This window comes from Diceros bicornis, chromosome 26 (assembly GCF_020826845.1).
Source record: "Diceros bicornis minor isolate mBicDic1 chromosome 26, mDicBic1.mat.cur, whole genome shotgun sequence".
Taxonomy (NCBI): Eukaryota; Metazoa; Chordata; class Mammalia; order Perissodactyla; family Rhinocerotidae; genus Diceros; species Diceros bicornis.
Genome location: NC_080765.1, coordinates 19,851,000 through 19,875,562, shown reverse-complemented (window position 1 = coordinate 19,875,562; position 24,563 = coordinate 19,851,000). Strand labels below are relative to the sequence as shown.

Genomic DNA, 24,563 nt, shown 5'->3' with positions numbered 1-24,563 from the left:
GAGTCTACAGAGCAGTCCTGTCTAGTAGAACTTTCTGCAGTAATGGAAATATTCCTCTGCTCTGTCCTACACAGTAGCTTCTAGCCACATGCATCTATTTATCATTTGAAATATGGCTAGTGCAACAGAGGAACTGCATTTTTAGTTTTATTTAATTTTAATTAAGTTTAAGTGTTAATAGCCACGTGTAGTCGGTGGCAGGCATGTTGGACAGTGCCATTTTATAATATAGTCATGCATTGCTTATTGCTGGGGATAAGTTCCGAGAAATGTGTCATTAGGCAATGTCATGTAAACATCGTAGAGTGTGCTTACATAAACCTAGATGGTATATCCTACTACACACCTAGGCTATATGGTACTAATCTTATGGGACTCTCATTGTATATGCGGTCCGTCACGGACCAAAACATTGTTATGTGGCACATGACTGTACCTCCTTTTGATTGACTTCATTTCACAGCTATATACAGAATTCAGGTGGCCTTTTATGTCCTTTGCTGAATGATTCTAAAGCTTGAATCACTGATCTTTTCTTGAGGGAAAAGTGAAAAGGCCATCCTCAAATTTGATATCTCTTCTATGGCCTCCTGTGTACTCCCCACCCCCTATGGTGGCTGAGTGCTTCCAAAGGCATTTCAGCTCTTGCATCATCAAGCCTTGTCTTTGAAACCCCAGAACAGAGTATCTGGTTAGCTAGATTCTTAGAAATTTCTGTCAAATCAGAACAGCCATTCTACCTGAATGACTCCATTGGCTGGATTCTTATTGAGAGGTGAGAGAGTCAGAATTTGGAGCCAAAAGCCTTTAGAAATCATGAGACCCAGTGTTTTCCAAGTGTGGTGCAGGAAATGCCATGGTATATGAGATGATTTTAGGTGGTACAATAATGTACTTTGATGTGCTATTTTATTTTAATTTCATTAGTTAAACTTATTTTAATGTGTCCTATTGAGTTAATATTTGCATGGTATATCATTTTCTATTTCCTTTGTCTTTTGTGATACTGCCCATATCTACTCAGTGGCACAGTCGGGAAATGGCATGGGGAAAGTGGATTACTTTTCTTTTCAATTTTTTTAATTGTGGTAAAATATATATAACATAAAATTCACCATCTTAACCATCTTTAAATGTACAGTTCAGTGATACTAAATACATTCATAATATTGGACAGCCATCACTACCATCCATCTTCATAACTCTTTTCATCTTGCAAAACTGAAATGCTATACCCATTAAGCAATAACTCCCCATTCCCCTCTCCTTCCAGCCCCTGGTTTAACATCCTAAAATTATAACACTCTAATTTGAATTTATATTAGCTTAGCGTCAATAACATGCAAAAACTCTGCTTCTTTACAGCTCCATCCCCATCCCTTGCAGTTGGTGATATAACAGAATTACATCTTTATACATTGTGTGCCCCAAAACATAAACTGATAATTATTTTAAATTATGTAGAAAACAAAAAGTGGAGTTACAAACTGTTGTTACAATAATACTAGCTTTTATAAGTGCCCAGGTGTTTACCTTTATGAAGATCTTTAATTGTTCATACAGCTTCAAGTTACTGTCTAGTATTCTTTCATTTCATATTGCAGGACTCTGTTGAGCATTTCTTCCAGGGCAGGTCTAGTGATAATGAACTCCCTCAGCTTTTGTTTATCTGGGAATGCCTTAATTTCTCTCTCACTTTTGAGGGACAGTTTTGCTGAATATAGGATTCTTGCTTGAAAGTTTTTCTTTTAGCACTTTGAATTTATTGGCCCAGTGTCTTCTGGTCTCCATAGTTTCTGATGAGAAATCTCCTGATAATGTTAATGAGGATCCCTTATATATGACAATTCATTTCTCTCTTGCTTTCAAGATTCTTTGTCTTTTGAAAGTCTGATTATAATGTGTCTCTGTGTGAGTCTCTTTGAGTTCATCTCACTTGGAGTTCATTGAGCTTCTTGAATGTTTATATTCATGTGTTTCATCAGTTTGGGAAGTTTTCAGCCATTATTTTCTTCAAATATTCTCTCTGCCCCTTTCTCTCTCTCTTTTCTTTCTGGGACTCCCAAAATGCATATGTTGGTCTGCTTTATGGTGTTCCATAGATCCCTTAGGCTCTGTTCACTTTTCTTGAATCTTTTTTCTTTCTCTTCCTCAGATTCAGTAATTTCCATTGTCCTGTCTTTAAGTTTGCTGATTCTTTCTTCTGCCTGCTCAGATCTGCCTTCGAATCCCTCTAATGAGTTTTTCATTTCAATTATTATACTTTTCAGCTCCAGAATTTCTTTTTGGTTTCTTTTTTATTTCTTTCTTTTTCTTTTTTTTTTTTTTTTTTGTGTGAGGAAGACCAGCCCTGAGCTAACATCTGTGGCCAATCCTCCCCTTTTTGCTGAGGAAGACTGGCCCTGGGCTAACATCCCTGCCCATCTTCCTCCACTTTATATGGGAGATCGCCACAGCATGGCTTGACAAGCAATGCGTTGGTGTGCGACCGGGATCCAAACCCCAGGCCACCACAGCAGAGTCCGTGCACTTAACCACTATGTCACCGGGCCGGCCCTTTATTTCTATCCCTTATTGATATTTCCATTTTGTTCATACATTGTTTTCTTGACTTTCTCCACATCTTTCTTTAGTTCTTTAGGCATCTTAAAGACCATTGTTTTAAAGCCTTTGTCTAGTAGATCTGCCATCAGGTCTTTTTCAGGGACATCTTCTGTTGCTTTATTTTTTTCCTTTGAATGGGCTGTACTTTCCTGTTTCTTTCTATGTGTTGTGATTTTTTGTTGAAAGCTGGACATTTCATCTAATAATGTGGTAACTCTGGAAATTAGATTCTCTTTCTTCCGCAGGGCCTGCTAGTTTTTGATACTGTTTTTTTATTATTGTAGGCTGGCTCTGTACCAAGGATCAGCCTATAGTATAAACTCAAAGTCTTCCCTGAGCTTACCCCTTTCCCTAGACATGTGCACTCACTTTCTAATTTTCCGTGTATATGCAGTTGTTTTTGAATGTCCTAGCCTTTAGTGTCTGAGCTTTAGGGAAAAGGAAAAAATGAAGGGTGGAGAAAAGAGCCCTTTAAATCTCCTAGAAGTCACTTCAGCTGGAGGTGGAGGGGCTTTCAGTGATGAGGGAAGTGCAACAACAATGGCCACTGACCCTTTGCCTGCAATCAGAGACAGCAATCAGTGATTACAGCAAAGATCCTGATATTTGGAGGACAGGGTCCTTTTTGCCCTCTCTGGCTTCCACAAGCTGTGTGCAAGCTACTTCAGGAACAGATGCACAGCTGCCTGCCACTGGAGTTGGAGGATGGGTAGGTGCCACTGTGCTAAGATCTAAAACTGAGCAAAATTAACTGAAATATACCTTCCAGGCTTTCCCCTGGAAATTCCACGTCTTCAGTAGACTCCAGATTCTCCTAGTGCAGTTCTTGTCTAGATGGGAAGATAGATTTCTGGTACTTCCTATTCTGCCACCTTCCCAGAATCATCTCTGTTCTTTTTTTTTTTTTAATTAAGACTTTATGTTTTTAGATCAGTTTTAGGTTCACAGCAAAATTAAGGGAAAGATACAGAGATTTCCTGTATGCTCCCTCCCCCACACATGTGTAACCTCCCCTATTATCAACATCTCCCGTCAGAGTGGTAAATTTGTTACAATCAATGAACCTACATTGATACATCATTATCACCCAAAGTCTATGGTTTCCATTAGGGTTCGCTTTTGGTGTTGTGCATTCTGTGGATTTGGACAAATGTGTAATGACGTGTATCTACCATTATGGTATCATACAGACTATGTTCACTGACCTAGAAATCCTCTTTGCTCCACCTATTCATTTCTTCCTCTCCACCCATAATCCCTGGCAACCACTGATTTTTTTACTGTCTCCATAGTTTTGCCTTTTTCAGAATGTCATGTAGTTGGAATCATACAATATGTAGTCTTTTCAGATTGGCTTCTTTCACTTAGTAATATGCATTTAAAGTTCCTCTATGTCTTTTCATGGTTTCATAGCTCATTTCTTCTTAGTGCTGAATAATATTCCATTGTCTGAATGTGCCGTATTTTATTTATCCATTACCTACTGAAGGACATCTTGGTTGCTTCCAAGTTTCGGCAGTTATCAAAAAAGCTACTATAAACATTTGTGTCTAGGTTTTTTTGTCAGCGTAAGTTTTCAGCTCCTTTAGGTAAATTCCAAGGAGTGTAATTGCTGTATCATGTGGTAAGAGCATGTTTAGTTTTGTAAGAAACTGCCAGACTGTCTTCCAAAATAGCTGTACCATTTTGCATCCCCACCATCAATGAATAAAAGTTCCTGTTGCTCTGCATTCTTGCCAGCATTGGGTGGTGTTAGTGTTCTGGATTTTGACCATTCTAAGAGATGTGTAGTGGTATCTCGTTGTTTTCATTTGCATTTCCTTGATGACATATGATGTGGAGCATCTTTTCATATGCTTATTTGCCATCTGTATATCATCTTTGGTGAGGTGTCTATTCGGATGTTTTGCCCATTTTTTAATTGGGTTGTTTTCTTATTATTGAGTTTTAAGAATTTGTGTATTTTGGATAACAGTCCTTTATCAGATGTATCTTTTGCAAATATTTTCTCCCAGTCTGTGGTTTGTCGTCTTCTTTTCTTGATGTTGTGTTTCATGGAGCAGATGTTTTTAATTTTAATGAAGTCCAGTTTATCGATTATTTTTTTCATGGATGGTGCCTTTGGTGTTGTATCTAAAAAGTCATCACCATGCCCAAGGTCATCTAGATTTTCTCCTATGTTATCTTCTAGGAGTTGTATAATTTTGCATTTTACATTTAGGTCTAGTTGTCTAGACAGTTGTTGTCTAGGTGGTAGAGTCAGATTCCTGGTTCTTCCTGCTCTGCCATCTTCCCTGAGTCCTGTCTGTTCATTTTTCCCCTTTTCCCCCCATCCTTGTTGTTCAAATAGGATAATTTCTATTGATCTATCTATAAGTTCACAGACTCTTTCTTCTGTCATCTCTATTTTTTTAAAATTAAGCCCACTCAGTGAATTTTTCAGTTTGTGTATTATATTTTTCAGTTCTAAAATTTCCATTTGCTTATTACTTATAATCTCTGTCCCTTTGCTGAGAACTTATATTATTCTATTCATTTCCAGAATGTTTACTTTTACCTCATGTTGTTATAATAGCTACTTTAAAGTCTTTGATAATTCCAACATCTGGGTTGTCACAGGTTTGGCATCTGTTGATTATCTTTTCCCTTGAGAATGAGTCATAGTTTCCTCATTGAGGTAATATTAGATTATATCCTGGACATTTTGAATATTATATTGTTTAGATTTCTGGATCCTCTTAAAAGCCTCTGGTTAATATTCTTTTAAAATTTCTTTTAGCGGGTAGTCAAGTTAGTTAAGTTCACACCTGAAGTCTGTCTTGCCTTCCATGCGCAAGGATTTCAATGTCAGTTTAGTTTTTAAAACCTTTGTAGCTTTGGATCTTTTTTGCATGAGACTAGAGTGGTGGTGTAACTTGTTAACTTCTCAGTGTCTTTGCTGTGCTGAGTCTGTTTGCTCCATGCTGTTTTGGGGCTGTTCTGCACATGAAGCTCAGGCTGAACCTAGGATTTGTGCAGGCTGATACTCAAATTTAGGGGAATCCTCATTTCTAGCTCTCCTCTCTGGGATTGCTCCCATATTCTCTGGCCCACATGGGCCCCCTTTATTGGTCTTCTGGCTCCAAGTGCTCGGTTTCTCTCCAAGTTTTAGCTGCCCACATGTGCACGTGTTACTGGTACCACCCTTGGGCCAAAGCAGGGAGAGAATAAAAAGAGAGAAGGGGAGAAAAAAGATGTTCTTTGGCACTCTGGACCACAGGGGCTCCCTTCCTGTTGACACCTACTGCCAGGGCTCCCAGGGGAGCTACCCTCAAGTTGTGAGCTTCACCCAAATCTCTGGATCTCAGGGGCCCTTTTTGCCCTTCTTCTGGCCAGAAAGATGGAATTTCTCTTGGAATGTTAATTGCCTGTGGAGCTACTGCTATAGCTCTGCTAAGGGCAGGCCTGAGGATCAAGGCTATGAGAGAAAAGGGGGAAAAAAAACCTCACATCTATCCCCACACTACCTAGTCCTTTCTTCAAGTTTTGTTTCTCTCTCCAGTCCGCCTACTTTTGTTTTCTTTTCAGAGTCATCAGGTTATTGCTTTTGTATTTTGTCCTTAGTTTTTTTTGTTTTAATCAGTGGAAAGATAGGCTTTAGTGGGCTTGTAACATCTTGTCTACAACAAAAGTCCTAATGGTTGATGTTTAAGACCTTTTCTAAGTTATTTGTCTGGTCTGGTGATTTGCTTCCCAATCCCTACATCTTTTCTGCTACAGATAGGTACTAGGCTTCCATTCAAGAAACTCACAAATAGGAATTGCCTTGTGAGCTGATTCATGATTAGCCATAATCTATATAAATTTAAAACAGACTGTAATATTCAGAGAAAGATTATTTTCAGTTCGCTTTTTCCATTTTTGATCCTAAATTCGAGGATTTGTAAAGTCCTTTGTGATCTTTTAGTGTCTACTTTTCATTAAATGGTTGATTCCTGGGGCAGATTACTATGCCAGGGTTTTTACAAAGGTTATCATGTCTCTGCAGGCAGTGTTGTTCTACAACCAGTAGAGGGGGCTGGCAGGCTTCTTTCACTGTGATGGGCCTGGCTTCTCCTCTGCTAGGTTGCTGACCATTGTAGCCCATTGAATTCATTTGGCCTCAGTGCCTGGTGACCCAGGGTGCTACCTGCTATATACCTTCAAAACCTGGACCATCTTGTGCTAGGCAGTGCAGTTTAAGACAGGAATCACCTTTATAGTAGAAAGTGCTGAAGTGGTCTTTAACCCTTATATCTAAATATCACCTGTTAGAGTTTTTCTCTACCGTTCTCTCAGGGAGAGGAGATTCAAGATAATAGCCCTTAACTGGTCAGTTCTAGTAGTGCAAACTGGAGTTCCATTAATTTGCTTAAATACCTCCACTACTAGAGTCCTTGAGGGTATGGTAGGAACCATGTTTTATTTGATTTCATAGCCTTATTCAGCAAAAATGGTAGTGTTGAGACTCAACTTGAAGACATTTTGACACTAAGTCCCATGTTATTTTTTCTATAGCATGTTAATTCCCCAAAGCACTTGGTTCTTTAATAATTTTAATTTTTGTCTTGAGCCATTTAGTTCTTAAGAATTGCAGCCTGGCCTGCAGTCTCAGCTCTCATTCTGAGATCTCCTTTCTAAGGTGTAAAGCTATGTCTGCCAGGAATAAAGGAAGGATTTGCCTTTAAGATCCAGCTTAGGTAGATATGTAAATAACTTGGGTCCCTAAAAGGGACTCTTCTGTGTACAGATTACTTGGGGTTTGGCACCATATTTAGGACATGGGCTTCTGGGACCAGCAAAACTCAGAGTAGATGGTGAGTTGTCAGTTTCCCTAGTGTCTGGAGTGTGGTTACCCTGCTTTCAGAGCATGGAACCCTGCGCCATGTCTCCCCAGTGTTCAACAGTTGTCTCTCCCTTGAACTTCTGGAAGTCAGTATTGCCCTAGCTCTTTCTTTAGTTTATCCTGCTGATTACATTTATCTCATGCCAGCTTTGTCTCAGTTGTTGGGGATACAAAGATGGATACAATATAAGTGCTATGGTAGTGGCGACATAGTAGAGAGACACTGAAGTATCAGAATTTGAGTATATCATTTTATCTATAGGAAGTGACACTGGATTTTAATATAAAGGAAGAGTCAGCCAGATGCAGGTGAGTTAGTGCTTTCTAAGCAGAGGGAACATGACGTGCTAAGGCATGGAGTCAGGAAGTAGCCTGATGCTTTTCTATGTAGTGTTTGCAGTTTCATTTAATTGGGATGTGAGTGCTAAGGGGAGATGAAGCCATATGAACCTAATAGAGACTGACAAAGACCAGATTTCACTGGGTTCTGGAGGCTGAACTAAGGAAATTTAAGTTCATATCAAAACCTGTGGGAACAGTGGGAGGATTATAAGGAGGATAATGAGATGACCAGATTTTCAACTTTTAAGATACTTTATTTGTAAGAGTGAAGATAGATTGAAAAGTGGCAGACCTCTGAAGATAGAGGCCATTGTCTTCTAACCAAGAAGAATTGAAGTAGCTTATAGAAATGGTGAGGCAGGGGCAGATATCTTGAAAGAAATATAATCAGTAATTCTTTGTGACTTAATATGGGCAGAGAGGAAGGAGTCAAGGATGACCTGCAGGTTTCTGGCCTAGGGGTTTGGCTCTTCACCAAGATGGGAAGTACAGAGAGAGGTTTGTTGGGAAGGATAGTCAGATCACTTTAGGATGTGTTGCATTTGAAATGTGTCTGAGATGTTTAGGTGGAGAATGTCTAGGTGGCAGTTGGTTACAAAGGTGTGGAGCTCAGCTCACATAGCATGAAAACATGAATTTCTTGGTTAAAACCTATAGTAGCAGATGAGATTGTAAGATTTGGATGAGGAACTCAGTAAAGGGGTCAGAGAGTGAAAGAAGGCACTGTGGGACTGCTACAGAGGCAAGCAGAAGAAGAGAAAACCTAGAAAGAGATGAAGAAGGAATAGTCAGAAAGATAAGAGAATTGGGGAAGAATGGTGTTATGGAAGCCACAAGGTAGATAGTTTTAAGGAAGGAGTGTTCAGTGATGTCAGGTGTTACAGAGACAGGGTAGAGCAGGACAGAGAAGCATCCACTAGAGTTGTCAATATGCAGGTCACTGGCCCTTTAGCAAGAACGGTTTTGGTGATCTTTTGGGGCAGGAACTAAAGTACAGACTGTTGAGAAGTGAAGGGGAGAAAGTAGAGACAGTAAAAGTAGTCTTGCTTATAAAGTCAGGGGCCATGTTTGTAACACCTGCTCCCCCAAACCTGGAGCCAGCAGCACATGCAGTTCTGTGGTTTAGTCCTGCAGTGGGCAGCTCCTTGGGTGGAAGAGCAGAGAAGTTGCTTGGTTGGTTTGACTCTGAGTTGGTGGGTTTTTCAGGGAGGAGGTGTGAATGTGTTTGTTGCTAGAAGACTTACAAGATCCTTTTTATAACTGTAGGAACATTTCCAGCAGTTCAGAGCCTGGCAGAATAATGACTGTTCGATGAACTGAGTTCCATTGCTTTGATTGATTTGTAACTAAGATGCTCATTTATTCAGCTATATCTTTTCTCTATTCCTGCCCTTCCTCTGTTCTTTATTCATGCTGTTTGGTGTTAATGGTTAAAGTAAATAATTTTGTTTTGAGTGAGGGTTCATATTTTCCAACTCAATTGGGCCTTCTAAACTGCTTGCTGGTCTTATTCCTAGTCCCCTCCTTGCCTGATTCTCTGCAGCTTTTAGTCCTGTTAACCCTCTTCATATCCAGACCTCTTAGATGGTAACTTCACTTCTGCTTCACTGAGAAAATTATCCAAAATGAACTCACTTCCCTTCAGATCCCCTCAAATTTGCTTTTTCTTTCCACATTGCTGTGGTCTCGGTGGAACATGAGCCACTTCACTGAAACTTTGGACTTTTGTTTTTCTGAGGGTCTTTCCCCTACTCTCATATAGTTTCAATCTCTCCACATGCGTGTCTCCTTAGCCAGCAAACATGCTTCATTCTCCCTCCAGAATTTGCCCTCCTCAGGCTATAATTGCTTTTTACTTCTATCCTGTCAAGAGGTTATTTCAGTCTGTGACACTGAGCAGAACTGGACCCATAGCCACCATGAACAGCAAAGGTCAATATCCAACACCGCCAACCTACCCTGTGAGCCTCCTGGGAATCCAGTGTACTCTCAGACCTTGCACCTTTCTCAGGGTCTGCCCTATGCTGATGCTCCATCTGCCAATTCAGAGATCTGTCGTCTGAGCTTTGTGCACCCAGGGGCTGCCACAGTCTCCACCATGTTAGCCGCTTTTCCTTGCACCTCGCTGTATCTTCCCCTGGCCCAGTCAGTGGCTATTGGTCCTTTAGGTTCCACAATCCCCATGGCTTATTATCCAGTTGGTCCCATCTATCCATCTGCTTCAGTAGTGCTGGTGGAAGGAGTATATGATGCAGGTGCTAGATTTGGAGCTGGGTCTACTGCTGGCAATGTTTTTCCTTCACTCCCAGGATGCCCTCCCCATGCTGCTCAGCTTGCAGTCATGCAGGGAGACAGTGTCTTCGTAACTCAGTGGAAGGGAAACTTCTTCATGGGTGGCTCAGATGGTCGCTACACCACCTGGTGAGGAACCAAGGCTACCTGTGTGCCAGGAAAGACATCACATATCTTCAGCACTTCTCACAATGTACCTCCTTTAGTCGTATTAACCTGAAATTGCAGTTTAGACTTGTTGGGATGTCTTTCTGTTGCCCAAACTTTCAGGCATTTTTCAAACTTAATAAGGAACCATGTAATGATAGCAGTACCTCCCCAAAGCATTTTGAGGTAGAGGAGATAGCCATTCATAAAATGAACATGGGTAAAGTAGACTTGAGGCTCTTCCTTTGATTCCTCCAGAGTAATACGGTACCATACCATTATTGGCTTTTAGTAATAAAACATCAAATTAGTTTTGGAGGGAACTTTGATCTTCCTAAACAGTAAAGTTGCCAAATTATTGTGATTGGTCTTTAATCTCCTGTAAGTCTCTGATTTATATTACCTGTCGTAAATGAAGTGTATTAGTTGTCTGCTTTTCCCTTTCCATCCTTTGCCCCACATCCCACCTTCAACCCTAATCTTTCATTCCCTCCCACCAGTCTCCATTGAATCAGTGGTGTAGGACAGAAAACCTAATTTCAGACTAATTTCCTTCTCTCCTCGCACTTCTCCCCACTTGTCATCTTTTTTTTTCCTGAGGAAGATTCACCCTGAGCTAAGGTTGCCACTCCTCTTTTATTGCTTGAGGAAGATTGGCCTTGAGCTAACATCTGTGCGAGTCTTCCTCTATTTTGTACGTGGGACACCACCACAACATGGCTGGTGAGTGGAGTAGGTCCATGCCCGGGATCTGAACCCACAAACCCGGGCCACCGAAGCAGAGCATGCAGAACTTTAACCACTTGGAAACGGGGCCAGGCCTCCTACTTGTCATCTTTAACTAGTCTTTCACGAGGATCCTCTGAAACCCTCTCTGTGCCCCAAGCACAGACGCCATTACTTCTGCTTTTGCATCTTCTCAGGCAAAAGTAGAGGGTGCCTTTTGGATCCTCTTTATAGGTTGTCGCTTCATTCATGAATGAAACCCAAATTTGCTTTGGTGCCAGAAAAACGGAGGTTTGTTTGAACAAAGAATATCAACACAAGCTGTACTGGAAACAGGTTTGTTTAAAATATGAGAGGCAATGAGGAGGATGTCTTTCAAAAGCCTGATGACTTTAGAGCGAAATTAAGGGGAATTTTCAGATCAAGAATCGGTTACCATTTATTATGTCAGAGTGCTTGATGCAGCCACTCGTGGCTCCCAAGAATTTCTAAGCTGGGTTAATGGGGTCATATTGTGAATGCCTCACTACAAAATGACTTAAGTCCAGTAAAATCTCATTAGGGTTAAGAATATTTTGGAATCCTTAATATTTTGATTTTTTTTCTGAAATTGGATTTTATTTTATCTTATAATTTCAGTTCATCTCTGTTTGCTGTCCTATACATCTGGTCTTTTACTGTACCATTGACTGTTGTAGAAGTTCATCATTGTATGTCTCTACACTGTGGTGCACTTAACTTGTGGATTTTTTATACAAAACATGTAGAATAAAGACTGTTTTGAAGATTTGAATAAAGTGATGACATTGCATTACAAGAAAAAAAAAAAGAGCTTATTTCCTCTACAATTATTCCTCAATTTCCACAATCCAGTTATCACCACAACTGAACTACTTGCACAGGCCACCAGTGCCCTCTTTTTTGGCAAATCCAGTGACTTCTATACTCTCAATCTACTTTCCTCTCTTCAGCATTTGACATTGTTGATAATACCCTCGGTCCTGAAACTTTGCTCTCTTGGTCTCCCTAACACCACTCTCCTAGGTTTTCTTTTTTCTCTCTTTGCCCCTTCTTCTCTTTTGGCGTCTTCTCTCCTGGCCCCTTAAATGGAGGTGCTTTATGGTGTTCCGTCCTGGGTCTTCACTTACTCTGTAGTTGATCTCTGGACTATGATATCTACTCTCATGGTGTCACATAACTCCTTGCTAATAAATCCAGCTCTGGTCTTTTTCTTAGTGCTAGACCAAACTAGAACGAAAACTAGGCAAACTGCTCAACGGAGACCTCATCATTGTTGTTCTGAAAGTACCACAAACTCAAATTCAAATTCAAGTTTCGATTAACATACTTTTCCCAAACAGGCTGTAAATCTTGACTCTTCCATTTCCGTCACCCCACCTCCCACCCAAACTGGGCAGTTGTCAGGTCCTGTTGACTGTACCTGAGGGTGACCAGGAGCATTTCAAATGTCCCATTGTCATCCCTGCTGCTGCTGCTGCTGCCCAACTTCACGACTTCATTTTCTCTCACCTAGGAGTATGTCACTCCTTTCCTTGGTTGCTCTCTAGTGTCTACAAACTAACATCCACCCTCTTGGCAGTCAGGGCCCTTTGTGATCTTGTCCCAGATAACTCATTCAGCCTCGTGTCCCACAGCCTCTCAAGCAGCCATTTCCTAAAATTCTGAATTTTTGTTCTTATGGACATTTACTTGTGCTGTTCCTGCCCTGACTGCCCATTCCTCCCATTCTTTTGCCTGGAAAATCCTTCAGGGCTCAGCAAGGGTCTTCTCCTCCATGAAGTCTTCCTCTTTGAGTCTAGAGTAAATGTTTGGTGATTATGAGGAGTAGAACTTAACTACAACTGCCTAATAATGACTACCATTTATGGAGAAATTACTGTGTGACAGTCATCATCTTGACACAGAATACTAGAAGCAGATGGCTAAGAACACGAGCTTTGATGGCAGAGTCCCGGCTCTGCCGTTTACTAGCTGTGTAACCTTGGACAAGTTATTGACCATCTCAGCATCGATTAAGTCTGAGAATTAAATGTGCTTGGCATGTGGAAAGTAAGCAATAAATGGTAGCTACTGCCACTATAAGTGGAAAGATTTTCCTCCTCAGAACCCCCTCATGAGATATTAAGTACTATTATCATTCCTGTTTTAAAGATGATGAAACTGAGGCTTAGAGAAATTGGGTAACTTGCACTCCTTCCCCGAATGCATGGGTACTGTGGCTTATTCATGTTTTTATTCCAGAATGTCTTTAAACCTAATAAATATTTATTGAATTGAGTTGAAAGATAAGTCTGGAGCTCCAGGATCAGATTGAAAGAGAAATTTAGAAATTGTCGCTTGCATAGGGGTAGTAATTGAAGCCGTTCTCTTTCCTTTCAAGTCCTGTTATCTTTGAGAGTCCACACATTTCAACCACCCCTTCAGCGATGAGCTATATATATTGCCTTGTAACAGATGGTAATTATCTTCAGCTGTTACTTAAATCTCTTGTTAAAATTTGCTTGTATTTATCTTCTTTCCCCAACTGGATTGTAAGCTTCTTGAGGGAAGAGGACTGTACCTTATACTACTGTGAATTAACTCCTGCCCCTTATAGTCCTTGTTTATGTTTACTAAAATAACCAGTCAAATCTGAGTAACATTTAATATTAGTCTCAAAAAGGAATTCTCAGCCATTTCTAAGTGATAACCAACTAACCAAGATGATTTTATTAATGTTTACTTTCTATACTTTGAATTAAGAAAATGTTATTTTCTTCACATTTTCCAAATAAAATTTATTAAAACTGCACCTTTACTATTTGCTACATTTCTTGCAATCCATGCCTCTATACCCTTTAAGATTCTAATACACATTTGTACCCTTGAGTAAGAGTCGCTGATATAGGCCTCTCCTGTTCTCAGTCTCTCATTTTATGGTTGAAGAACCTTGAGGGCCACATTCCAAGTGGTTCTCCCATTTGTTTCTGGCAATGTGTTCTCTAAACAGCTTGGTCAAGACTCAAGATTCTGAGGGGTATAAGAGTTTTAAATGCTGTGTACTTTTCTTCTGACAGAGCTGAGAAGCTTCAGCTGCTGAATCATAGGCCTATGACTGCTGTTGAGATCCAGCTGGTGAGTGAAGGAGGCCTGAACTTGGGGAGGTTGATTTCTGGGTCTGCGATGCAGAAAGGGTGATAAAGGCTGAGAACAGACAAGCTAGGAACTGCCATTTCTTGAAAAGACTACACGACCACCCCATTTTATAAGTGAAAGGAGACCTCACCAATTTTATCCTAGTTAATAGGGACTTAGGGAAAGTAGAAGACTGGAAGAAATTTAATTCCTTCTATAGGGTTTGGGCCTAGGGTTTTGGCAGCTCTTTGTCTCCCCTGATGTCCTAAGCCTTTCTGGCCATTGCTTCCCTGTAGGGGTTATTGCCAACCAGATGTTGCATAAAAACATAAGATTCAACATGACTGGTGAAATTTATCTCCCCCCACTCCCACCCTTCAACCCCACTCTTCCTGTGTTTGTTTTCTAGGTTAATGGAGCATATGTGCACTTTCCCACATGCTCTCTTTCTCCCTCACCCTCCTGGCCCAGTCTCCCAGGGCAGAAACCTGGAAGTGATTCTCTTCCTTTCGTCTCATATTCAGTTAGTCCCCAGGTTCTGTTGCTTCTATTTCCTCTTATTTTTTCTTCTCTCCCTACTGCAGTGCATTGATTTCTGTCATCATTTCTCAGCTTGGCTCTTACAGTTGTCCTCTCACCATTCTCCTGGCCCCCCTCAGTCTGGCCTCCTGAGTCCATCTTCTACACCACTATCATAGTTCCCTTTCTAAAACCACAGATTGACTATCTTGTTTCCCTGCATAAAACCATTCAGTGGAGCCTCATCACTTGTAAAGTCTACATAGCAGTCATAGCATACAGCTTTAGAATTGTGGAAAGCAGCCGGAAGAGAAGCTGGAGATGGTATAGGGGAATGTGAAAATGAGGTCCAGTGATACGGAGTGGTTGCTATGCTGGCATGTTGTGGCAGTTTTCTTCTGTGGTACAGGGCAGAGAGCATCATTAAGCTACAGATATTAGGTAGGCTGTTTAACTGCCAGTAAAAAAACTTTGGCTGGAGAATAAATGAGATGAGAATAAAGCAGTTTCCAAAGTCAGTTTTAGAAATATTTAGCTCTTTGTCAAATTTCCTTCAGAAAAGTGTGAAGAAAAATGGCCAAAAATACCTATAATGTTTAGAGTTTCTTAAAAAAAAAACACCTTTTTTAAAAGGGTTATGGGGTATTTAATTTTTGATTAAAACTTTTATTATCTTCCCAGCATTGTTTTTGCCCTTCAAAATGCACCCAAAATTAGAAAAATTCCTTCCATAGAGGATGCCTTTCTGGGGAACTGGCCTTTAGGCTAAACAGAGATACTTTTTTGTACCCTCATTATTCTGATCCTTTTGACTGTGTTGGAGATTCAACTTAGAAAAGAGAAAAAACAAACAAAACAGCAAGAAACTAATCCCTGTCCCTCTGGGTTAAAGATCACATGTCCTGTCTCCTCCAGCTTTAATCAGCAACATATGTTATTCATGGCTTAATAACAGATGGAGAGAAGAGATGAGGAAGATTAGCATGACCTCATCCCAGAGCGTGTAGAAAGCCCTATCATTACTTGGTAAGATTAGCTGCTACTAAGAGTGCCTACTACATGCCAGTCTTGGAGCTAGGGGCTTTCTATATGTCACCTTTAATGCCCTCACCATAGTCTTGGCTAGTGAGTGGCTGATTTGGTCTGTCTGATTCAAAAGCCTTACCTTGTTCCTCCAAGCCATGTGCTTTTGCATGGTGAAAAGAGAGGTGTGTGTGGCATCCCCTCAGACTGTTTATTCTCTTCTCCTTTCCACAGGTAGGTGGGCCTTGCTAAAAATTGTATGTTGTTTCCAGCAGTTGGACCATTTTGTAGCCAGACTTCTCCCAGCCTGGTATTTGGCTACAAAGGGTATCAAATCATTTACGAAAGCTTGTAGCAGTATCTCTTCTCACCAGAGAGGGGTAAGAAATGAAGTTTTTACATAGAGTGGAAAGGGCAAAGGACTTGAGAATTTCCCTGTGTTACCCTTACGGCCATTTATTCTCTCTGGGTCCAGAAGTAATCCCAGCATCCTACATTTGTTAGTGTTCAGTTCAGAGGCTGAAACTTCTCTTTTGTGGTTATATCTCAGCCATGCTTTGCTGTGATCCTCAGATACACAGTTGACTGCCTGCTGTCTGTGAGGAAATGAGGAAGCCACCCAGCTTCTGTGACTTCTGCCATGCCCTGTTGTGTATTCATTTGGGACAGTGTGTGAGCTCTCTGGCCTGCAGACAGGACAGTTAACCCCATGACCTTACAGGACACTGTCCTGAACAGTACTACCATCTATGCCTGTTATAATTTAGTGATTATAAAAAGCCTTAAATTATATAGAGTTTTATGACTTACAAAACACTATAATGTATATTCTCATTTGGTCCTTACTATAGGCATTACTTTCATTTTATATTAGACAAAATTGAAATTTACAGAGGTTAAGTAAACTGTTTTGGGTCAAATACCTAGAAGTGTCTGTTGCTATTAGATTTTGAGTTTTTTTGAGGAAAGTAGGTGGTTAGGCTTGGCAACTTAGAATGAGAAACAACCATTTTTGGAGTACAACAGCCCAGTTTGACAGCCCCTGGGAATTGATACAATCTTTGTATATGATAAAAATTTATCATTTATCTTGACCCATCTGCAAATACTTGGATTTTTACATTTCATTTGCCCTTATATTCTGAACAACTTGAAACCTTTGGTGTTTGAGAATGTTGAGATGGTGCTTTGTATTTCTTTATTTGGGCTCTGTTTATTCTGTGTTAAGAAGAAAAGGTGAGGAATAATATAGTTATTATCATTTACCCTAGTGATCCAAGAGGGATTAGTAAATTTTTGGTTTCTGAAAGTTTCCTTTTTGTGTATATTTCATTTTGCGTAATGCAGCTTAAGTTTTCTTCCTGTGACTGAAAATTGGGTTAAAAAGAAAAGTTGCTGACTATAATTGTCCCTGAGGCTTGTGTGCTGATAAAAGCCTCTGCTTTTGGCGAATTTGGCAAAATTAGAAAGCTCTTTAGGCCTATTGCCAAGAACACACCTAGCTGACATCTGATCGGTGCTGCATCTGTCAAACCCAGAATTTCAGATGCAAGAAGGCAGCCTGTTCAAGTCCTCTCTGTTTGGTTTTCTAAAAAGCAAGGCCTCTCAGAGGTCATATAACCAAACTCTTTCAAACTAGTGAACTCTAGTCTGGGCCATAAAGCATATCTGAGAGAGGAAATGATAGAAACCTCCTACTGGAGGGCGTGGTGTTTTAGAAGGAGCTGGGATTCAAAGTCAAAAGACCTTGCACTACTTGCTAGGAGACCCAGATCAAGTTTTCCTTATAACCCTGAGCCTTCACTTACTAGTCTGTAAATTGTCCTGACTTTAAGTACAGCGTTCTTGAGAAGCTCTGGTGGCAGTGATTCCGGGAAAGGCCCTCATGAACTGTGGAGCATTGTACAGATACTGGTGGGCGGTGGTCATTGCTCTAACAACAGCCTCAATCTCCTGCACCCTCTTCCCCTGAGGCAGGAAGCAGTTCATCATCAACTCCATATGCCAGTTATTCATAACTTGCAGACATTCTTCTCTCAAGTGGAGACCATCTTTTCTCAAGATTAAATAATCAAATTGGATATATCCCGTCTTTCTCTTCCTTCATTCTTTGGAGGCAGTCTGTGTTAGATTACTTCCTTTTACAGACCCTAATTTTGCATGTCTGATTTTAAAAAATAGGTTTTTGAGGATTGTTTCTTTTTTCAGTAGAGAAGTTACATTTTACAGAGCCTTTGAATCTTTAGAAAATGGTCGATTTATTTCACAGCATGATGGGAAGTAGCCCCTTTGGTTCACTCAGGATCTTCTCCACCCTAGAACACCCAGGATTATTCTCTATTTGTGGGAACATTTTTGGACTGAGATGAATGAAGAGACTGATGTTTTGCCAGGAGTTTGCAGTATGATCTTGGACATGTCACCTGACTGCTTTAGCTTCTGTACTGTTATCTATAAAGCAAGGCAATCAGACTGAAGTCTTTTTCAGGATCGCAAGCCTGGCCTGTCATCTTACTTTACTTAAATTTGCAAGGATTTCTTTCTGGAACTCTTTTTGGTCTTAGTTGCCAGATTTCAGAGATTGCTGTGGGAAATGCCATAGAACAGGACCCTGGACACCTTTAGCTGAGAAAGCTGTTTGTAATAGATGGCTAATGCTGCCAAGTGAACGTGGTTAAGTAACTTGACTGCCTGTGTAGTGCTTTTTAAAAGGTGGCTACATTATGTTTGTGTTCACTAATATATTGAGCACTAGAGGTGAGGCTAGGAAAACTGGCTCATGATTATGGCTATCATCTGTGTGTTCAGATTTGTAGGACCTTGTCGGAAACCGGGCTTTAAGTGGACCTTTGATGGGGCAGTGGGGGATTGTTTCCCAGCTGCCGTTCATCAGACTCCTGTTCTGCATTCCCAGGAGATGACCAAGGCCACATGGTGTGTGTTAGATTGCAGGTGTTAAGAGTTGGGCAGGCCTGGCTTGGGATTCTAATTCTGCCCTTTATTAGGATTGTTGTGAGGGTCAACAGAAATAATGGATGTGAAGTGCAAGGGGCAACACCAGGCCCATGAGCTCCCTAAAGGGCTGTTGTTAGTGGTGGTGGCAGTGAGGGTTAGAAAAAATATATAAACTATTTGGCACATAGTGGGCAGTCATCCAATGAGTTGTTGATATGCTTCATAAGTTACAGATGTGCTTGTGAAATACGAAAGTATATAAGGTGCCATTTCACTCCCCAGAGGTTAGTTTTCTTTGTGTATACAACATGTTTGTGTTTGTATGTGGATGGGTATAGAACTGTTAAGGTGTTCTTTTTCTTTAAAGAAAAATGCTAACCTATAACTTGCTTTTTTCACTGACCCATTTTGAGCAGTCGCATTGGCTTACCCCGGCATTTGAGCTGGCTTCTCCCTCCCGTGGAGCCAAGATGGAGAGGATCTAGAGACCTGAGGTGACTCAGGAGCTAAGCCCTGAGCTATGTGTGCCAAGAGGCTGTGCCGAGACCGAAAACAACATAGGCAGGGGAGGGCAGGGGTGGATCTGGCTTGTGAGGCTCATTTGTAACCCCTGGAGGGTTTTCTTTCCTCCTGCAGATGGTGGAAGAGAGTGAAGAACGGCTCACGGAAGAGCAGATCGAAGCACTCCTCCACACCGTCACAAGCATTCTGCCTGCAGGGCCAGAGGCTGAGCAGAAGAAAAATACCAACGATGACGTGACAATGGATGAAGAGGACCCAGCATAGAAGAGCACAGCTAGCCCAAGTGTCTCATGAAGTTGAAAGGCCTAGCAGTCATTTCCCGGATGTTCAGAGGATTGTTTATTTGGTTTTACCCTCTACCCCAACAGGCCTGATTTCATGGTTTAGTTGGGTAAATCTCAAATATAAGCTAAAAAGAAATTCTTGTGTCTCTGGGACAAGAAACATGGGTGAAGATAGGCTGAGGTTGTCGGGGCAGAAAGAGAAGAGGACAGAGTCGAAGAGGACAGTGACTGTGGAACCTCTGTGGTAAAATGTTTCTTCTGTGGCCTTTGCCACAGTTGTGGGAAGGTCCCTGTACACAGCTAGTAGAATACTTGTGTTGTCTTTGATGGGCTGTGTCCTAATTAGTTTCATCTGCTTCCCTAGGAACTTCCCAAGCCGGGGCACAGAGTGCTACTGGGGTGAGAGCTGAGTTATGAGAATTTGGTTAGACGTCTAAAACCGCCCAGAGCAGCAGATCGTTGCTTTAGGTTAAAATGAGCCACCGAACTTGGCTCACCTTACAGGAATCTTTTCCTTGAGAACAGCAGAGATAAGAGCCCGGCCATCAGGTCTGAAGGCCCCTTTCTTCTGTTGACATGGGCTTTGTGTACCGGCTCACTATTTAGTCATAAAGGTTAGGGTACCAGCTCATTCCAGTTGAAAAGAGACTCCAGAATGAATGACAGTGGCAGCAAAAATACAGTGTTGGCTGCCTTTTGGACCATCTTCAGTTCCTGACCTGAGACAGGAGCCCTGGGTAGGCACCTTCTATTGAGGCCAGGTCGTTTGCACAATGGGCAAATGGTTTGCATTTTGAAAAGGCGCAAATACGTAGCTCTTTTCAGGGACAGCATATGAAGAACTAGAGGTTGGTTAATAAGAATTTGAATTTGTTGGCTGTTGCAGGGTTGCATCAGTTTCTGAATTTAAAATATTAGGATAATTACCATGTGAAGAACTTGTAATATTCAGGCTTTGGAGAGTTTAGTAGCTCCAGACATGTGGTTGCCTTAGGTCCTAGGAATACTGCTAAAAATTAATTTCCCACATTTGCTCTCTACCCTATTTGGGGAAGAAAATGCCCATAGACGTTAATTTTCCAAATTGGTACTCATTTTGTTGTAAGATTACATAGTTTCCGTGTTGCTGTTAATTGGATTACTTTCTACCCCCTTGCAATTCCCAGGTTATTTCAGCCTCCCTACCACCCCTGCCAGTTGCAGTTATGTCAATCGTAACCTTATTATCTAAGGATCAACTGAGATCTGCTTATAGGCAACATTGAAATTAACAAGGCATTTATTTTTAAGTCTCTCTTGAGTACTGGGAATTTTACAGGAGCTGTTGATTTATTTGTCAAGGCATACATGTGCTTATGTCATTGTTGTTTCATTTTAACCTTGAATGTGTTAGATGCTTTTTCTTGATGGATATAGAGCTTAATCTAGTTAATAATAAATTGTTTCCAGGTGACTGCCAACTTTTGATATTTTTATAAATCTTTGAAGAGTTTGTTTTGCCACGTATAGAAAGAAATAAAGTGACTGACTTAAAAGCTAAAATATGTGATTTAAAAAAAAATTGAATCTATTTAGATCTAAATTCTGTGTTAGATTTCAAGAAAGTTTTAAGTTTCTGTATTTGGGACTTGAATTTAGCCTCAGTTTCTGATTAAGCCAGGCAGGCTCTGGGAGGCTTAACCTTTATAAGAAACATGTTCTGTGTAATATTCCTGTCGCATTAATAATCATTTCAGAAATAAAAACTAATTTACCTAAGAAACTTAACGAGGATCACATCTAGGAAGGAGAGCTGGAGAGGCTGGGAAAATTGCTTTTCATTTTATATCCTTCTCTATGGTTTCAGTTTTTGACCATGTGACTGTTTTATTCTTTTTTTTTTTTTTTTTTTGGTGAGGAAGATTAGCCCTGAGCTAACATCCAATGCCAGTCCTCCTCTTTTTGCTGCAAAGATTGGCCCTGGGCTAACATCCCTGCCCATCTTCCTCTACTTTATGTGGGACACCGCCACAGCATGGCTTGACAAGTGGTGCATAGGTCTGCACCCGGGATCCAAACCTGTGAACCTCGGGCTACCGAAGCGGAGCACACGAACTTAACTGCTATACCACCAGGCCGGCCCCTGTTTCATTCTTTAGAAAGAAAAAAAGCCTGTCCATTTGCATGTTGTCTTTGGCCTCTGTGAGAGTTACTGAATGTGTAGTTGACAGTTAAATTATGTCCCAAACGTGGAGGCTGATGTCCAGCCCAGTCACTCCAGGAGAGGCAGCTCTAAGAAGAGCTGGGGCAGGCGTTGTAGCATATGAGGAAGGCAGAACTTTGAGAACTAATTCCAGCATCTGGCCCAGTGACTGTAGCTATTTTTTGGGTCCTCCAGCCTTCCTTTGTTATTCCAGACTTTTGTAGGCTCTCAGTTCACTTTTTTTTAGGGGAAAGCTCTGGTTTTTAACATGGGGACACTTTTTAGTTATCTGTAGGGAAGGTACTATTGAGCTCTTGAAAAATTAAGTTGACTCCCAGTTAGAGGTTTACCCAAATATTTTCCTTGCCTCTTTTTGCTTAAAAGTTACAGTATGACCTACTTCCTTCAGAAGACTTCCCTTTTATTCAGGGCTTGTTCATAAAATAGTGGGTACCATTTCCCTAATCAGTCATTGTGTAACCACACCAGCTCTCAAAAGATCTTTGTACCCTAGTGAGAGGTGCGTAAATTAATGCTCCAGTATATTCTTTGTAAAATCATTTTCTCTTCTTGAAACCAACTTAACACCACTCATGCAAATGAATCATTTCTCAGTAAAATTTAAAACAGATCACACAGGGCTGGCCGCGTGGCTTAGCAGTTAGGTGCGTGCGCTCCGCTGCTGGCGGCCTGGGTTCGGATCCCGGATGTGCACCAACGCACTGCTTCTCCAGCCACGCTAAGGCCGTGTCCCACATACAACAACTAGAAGGATGTGCAGCTATGACATACAACTATCTACTGGGGCTTTGGGGGAAATAAATAAATAAAATTATAAAAAATAGATCACATACCCTGAAAAGAATCATCAACCTTATTTAATTACACAATGAACAAAGGGGATAAAAGGAAGCAAAACTGCCTAGAGATCCTTTTATATATTTTTTAAATTAGGATATAATTCACATACCGTAAAATTTACCCTTTTAAAATATACCATTCAGTAGTTTTGACTATAGTCACAAAGTTGTACAACCATCACCATTAGCTAATTCTAGAATATTTTCATCACCCCAGAAAAAAGCCCCATACCCATTAGCAGTCATTTCTCCATTCCCGTTTCCCCATAGCTCTTGCCAACCAAAGCCCTTGCTATCGTATCTAAGTAGATTGCCCATAATCTACTTTCTACTTTCACTGTGTATTTGCCTATTCTGGACTTTTCATATAAATTGAATCATATAATATGTGACCTTTCGTATCTGACTTCTTTCACTTAGCATAAATATTTTCAAGGTTCAAATATGTTGTACCATTCCCTGTTAGGGATGAATAATATTTCATTGAATGGATATACCACGTTTTGTTTGTTCATCAGTTGGTGGACATTTGGATTGTTTCTACTCTTTGGCTCTTATGAGTATGTTCCTTGTGAACATTCATGTACAAATTTTTTGTGACCATATGTTTTCTCTTGCATATACTCAGAAATAGAATTGTTGAATCATATGATAACTCTGTTTTAACTTTTTGATGAACTACCAAACTGTTTTCCATAGTACCTGTACCATTTCGTGTTTCCACCAGCAATGCATGATGGAATCCAGTCTGTCTTGTTATTGTCCCTCTTGTTGATTATAGCCATCCTAGTGGTTGTGAAGTGCTATTGTGGTATTGATTTGTATTTCTCTAATAGCTACTGATGTTGAGCATCTTTTCGTGTGTTTATTGGCCATTTGTATATCTTCTTTGGAGAAATTTCTATTGAAATCCTTGGCACATTTAAAAAAAATTAGTAGACTTTATTTTTTCAGAGTTTTAAGTTTACAGAGAATTGAGCAGAAAGTACAGACATATATAGCCCTTTTTCATCTCCCCCCAACCCCCTTGCCGGCACACATACATAGTTTCTCCTATTATTAACATCTTGCATTGGTGTGGTACATTGGTTACAATTGATAAGCCAATATTGATACATTATTACTACTTAAAGTCCATAGTTTATGTTAGGGTTCATTCTTTGTGTTGTACATTAGAAAGTGCAGTGATACATACAGAGACTGGGATGTGTCCACCTTTGCGTTATCATCAGAATATTTTCAACGCCCTAAAAATACCCTGTGCTTCACCTATTCCTCTTTCCCTTCCTTCCTCCAAATTCCTGGCAACCACTCATCTTTTTACTGTTTGCATAGTTTTGCCTTTTTCAGAATGTCGTATAGTTGGAATCATACAGTAGGTAGCCTTTTCAAATTGGATTTTTCACTTAGCTGTATGCGTTTAAGGTTACTCCATGTCATTCCTGGCATGATAGCTCATTTCTTTTTAGTATTGAATAATATTCCATTGTCTGGATGTACCAGTTTGTTTATCCATTCACTTATTGAAGGACATTTTAGTTACTTCCAAGTTTTGGCAGTTATCAAAAAAAGTTGCCATAAACATTTATGTGCAGGTTTGTGTGGACAGAAGTTTTCAGCTCATTTGGGTAAATACCAAGGAGTGTGATAGCTTGATCATATGGTAAGAGTATGTTTAGTTTTGTAAGAAACTGCCAAACTGTCTTCCAAAGTGGCTGTACCATTTTGCAACAGTCAATGAGAATTCCTTTTATTCTATATCCTCACCGGAATTTGGTGGTGTCATTGTTTTGGTACTCTAATAGGTAGGTAGTGGTATTACACTGTTGTTTTAATTCCCTAAGGCTATACGATTTTCAGTATCTTGCTTCATATGCTTATTTTCCATCTCTGTATGTTTTTTGATGAGGTGTCCAGATCTCTTGCCCATTTTTTAATTAGGTTGTTTGTTTTCTTTTTTGTTGGGAGTTAAGAGGTTTTTAAAGTATATTTTGGATACCAGTCCTTTATCAGGTATGTGTTTTGCAAATATTTCTTCCCAGTCTGTGGCTTGTCTTTTCATTATCTTAGCAGTGTCTTTTGTAGTGCAGAAGTTTTTAATTTTAATG

The 24,563-nt window shown here is 40.4% G+C and overlaps 1 protein-coding gene and 1 pseudogene across 2 annotated transcripts in view; both read left to right on the top strand.

The window, feature by feature from the left end:
- CRCP (CGRP receptor component) overlaps nt 1-23,304 on the top strand; it is a 59,300-nt gene extending 35,996 nt beyond the window's left edge. For both annotated transcript variants that reach the window (XM_058569498.1, XM_058569499.1), the window contains 2 exons: nt 14,053-14,110; nt 19,244-23,304. In XM_058569498.1, coding sequence (XP_058425481.1) covers nt 14,053-14,110; nt 19,244-19,393 — 208 coding nt within the window. In that variant the 3' untranslated portion in view covers nt 19,394-23,304. The remainder of the gene's footprint in view (nt 1-14,052; nt 14,111-19,243) is intronic.
- On the top strand, nt 5,192-10,394 carry LOC131422343 (DAZ-associated protein 2-like; annotated as a pseudogene).
- Nucleotides 23,305-24,563: the final 1,259 nt, after the last annotated feature.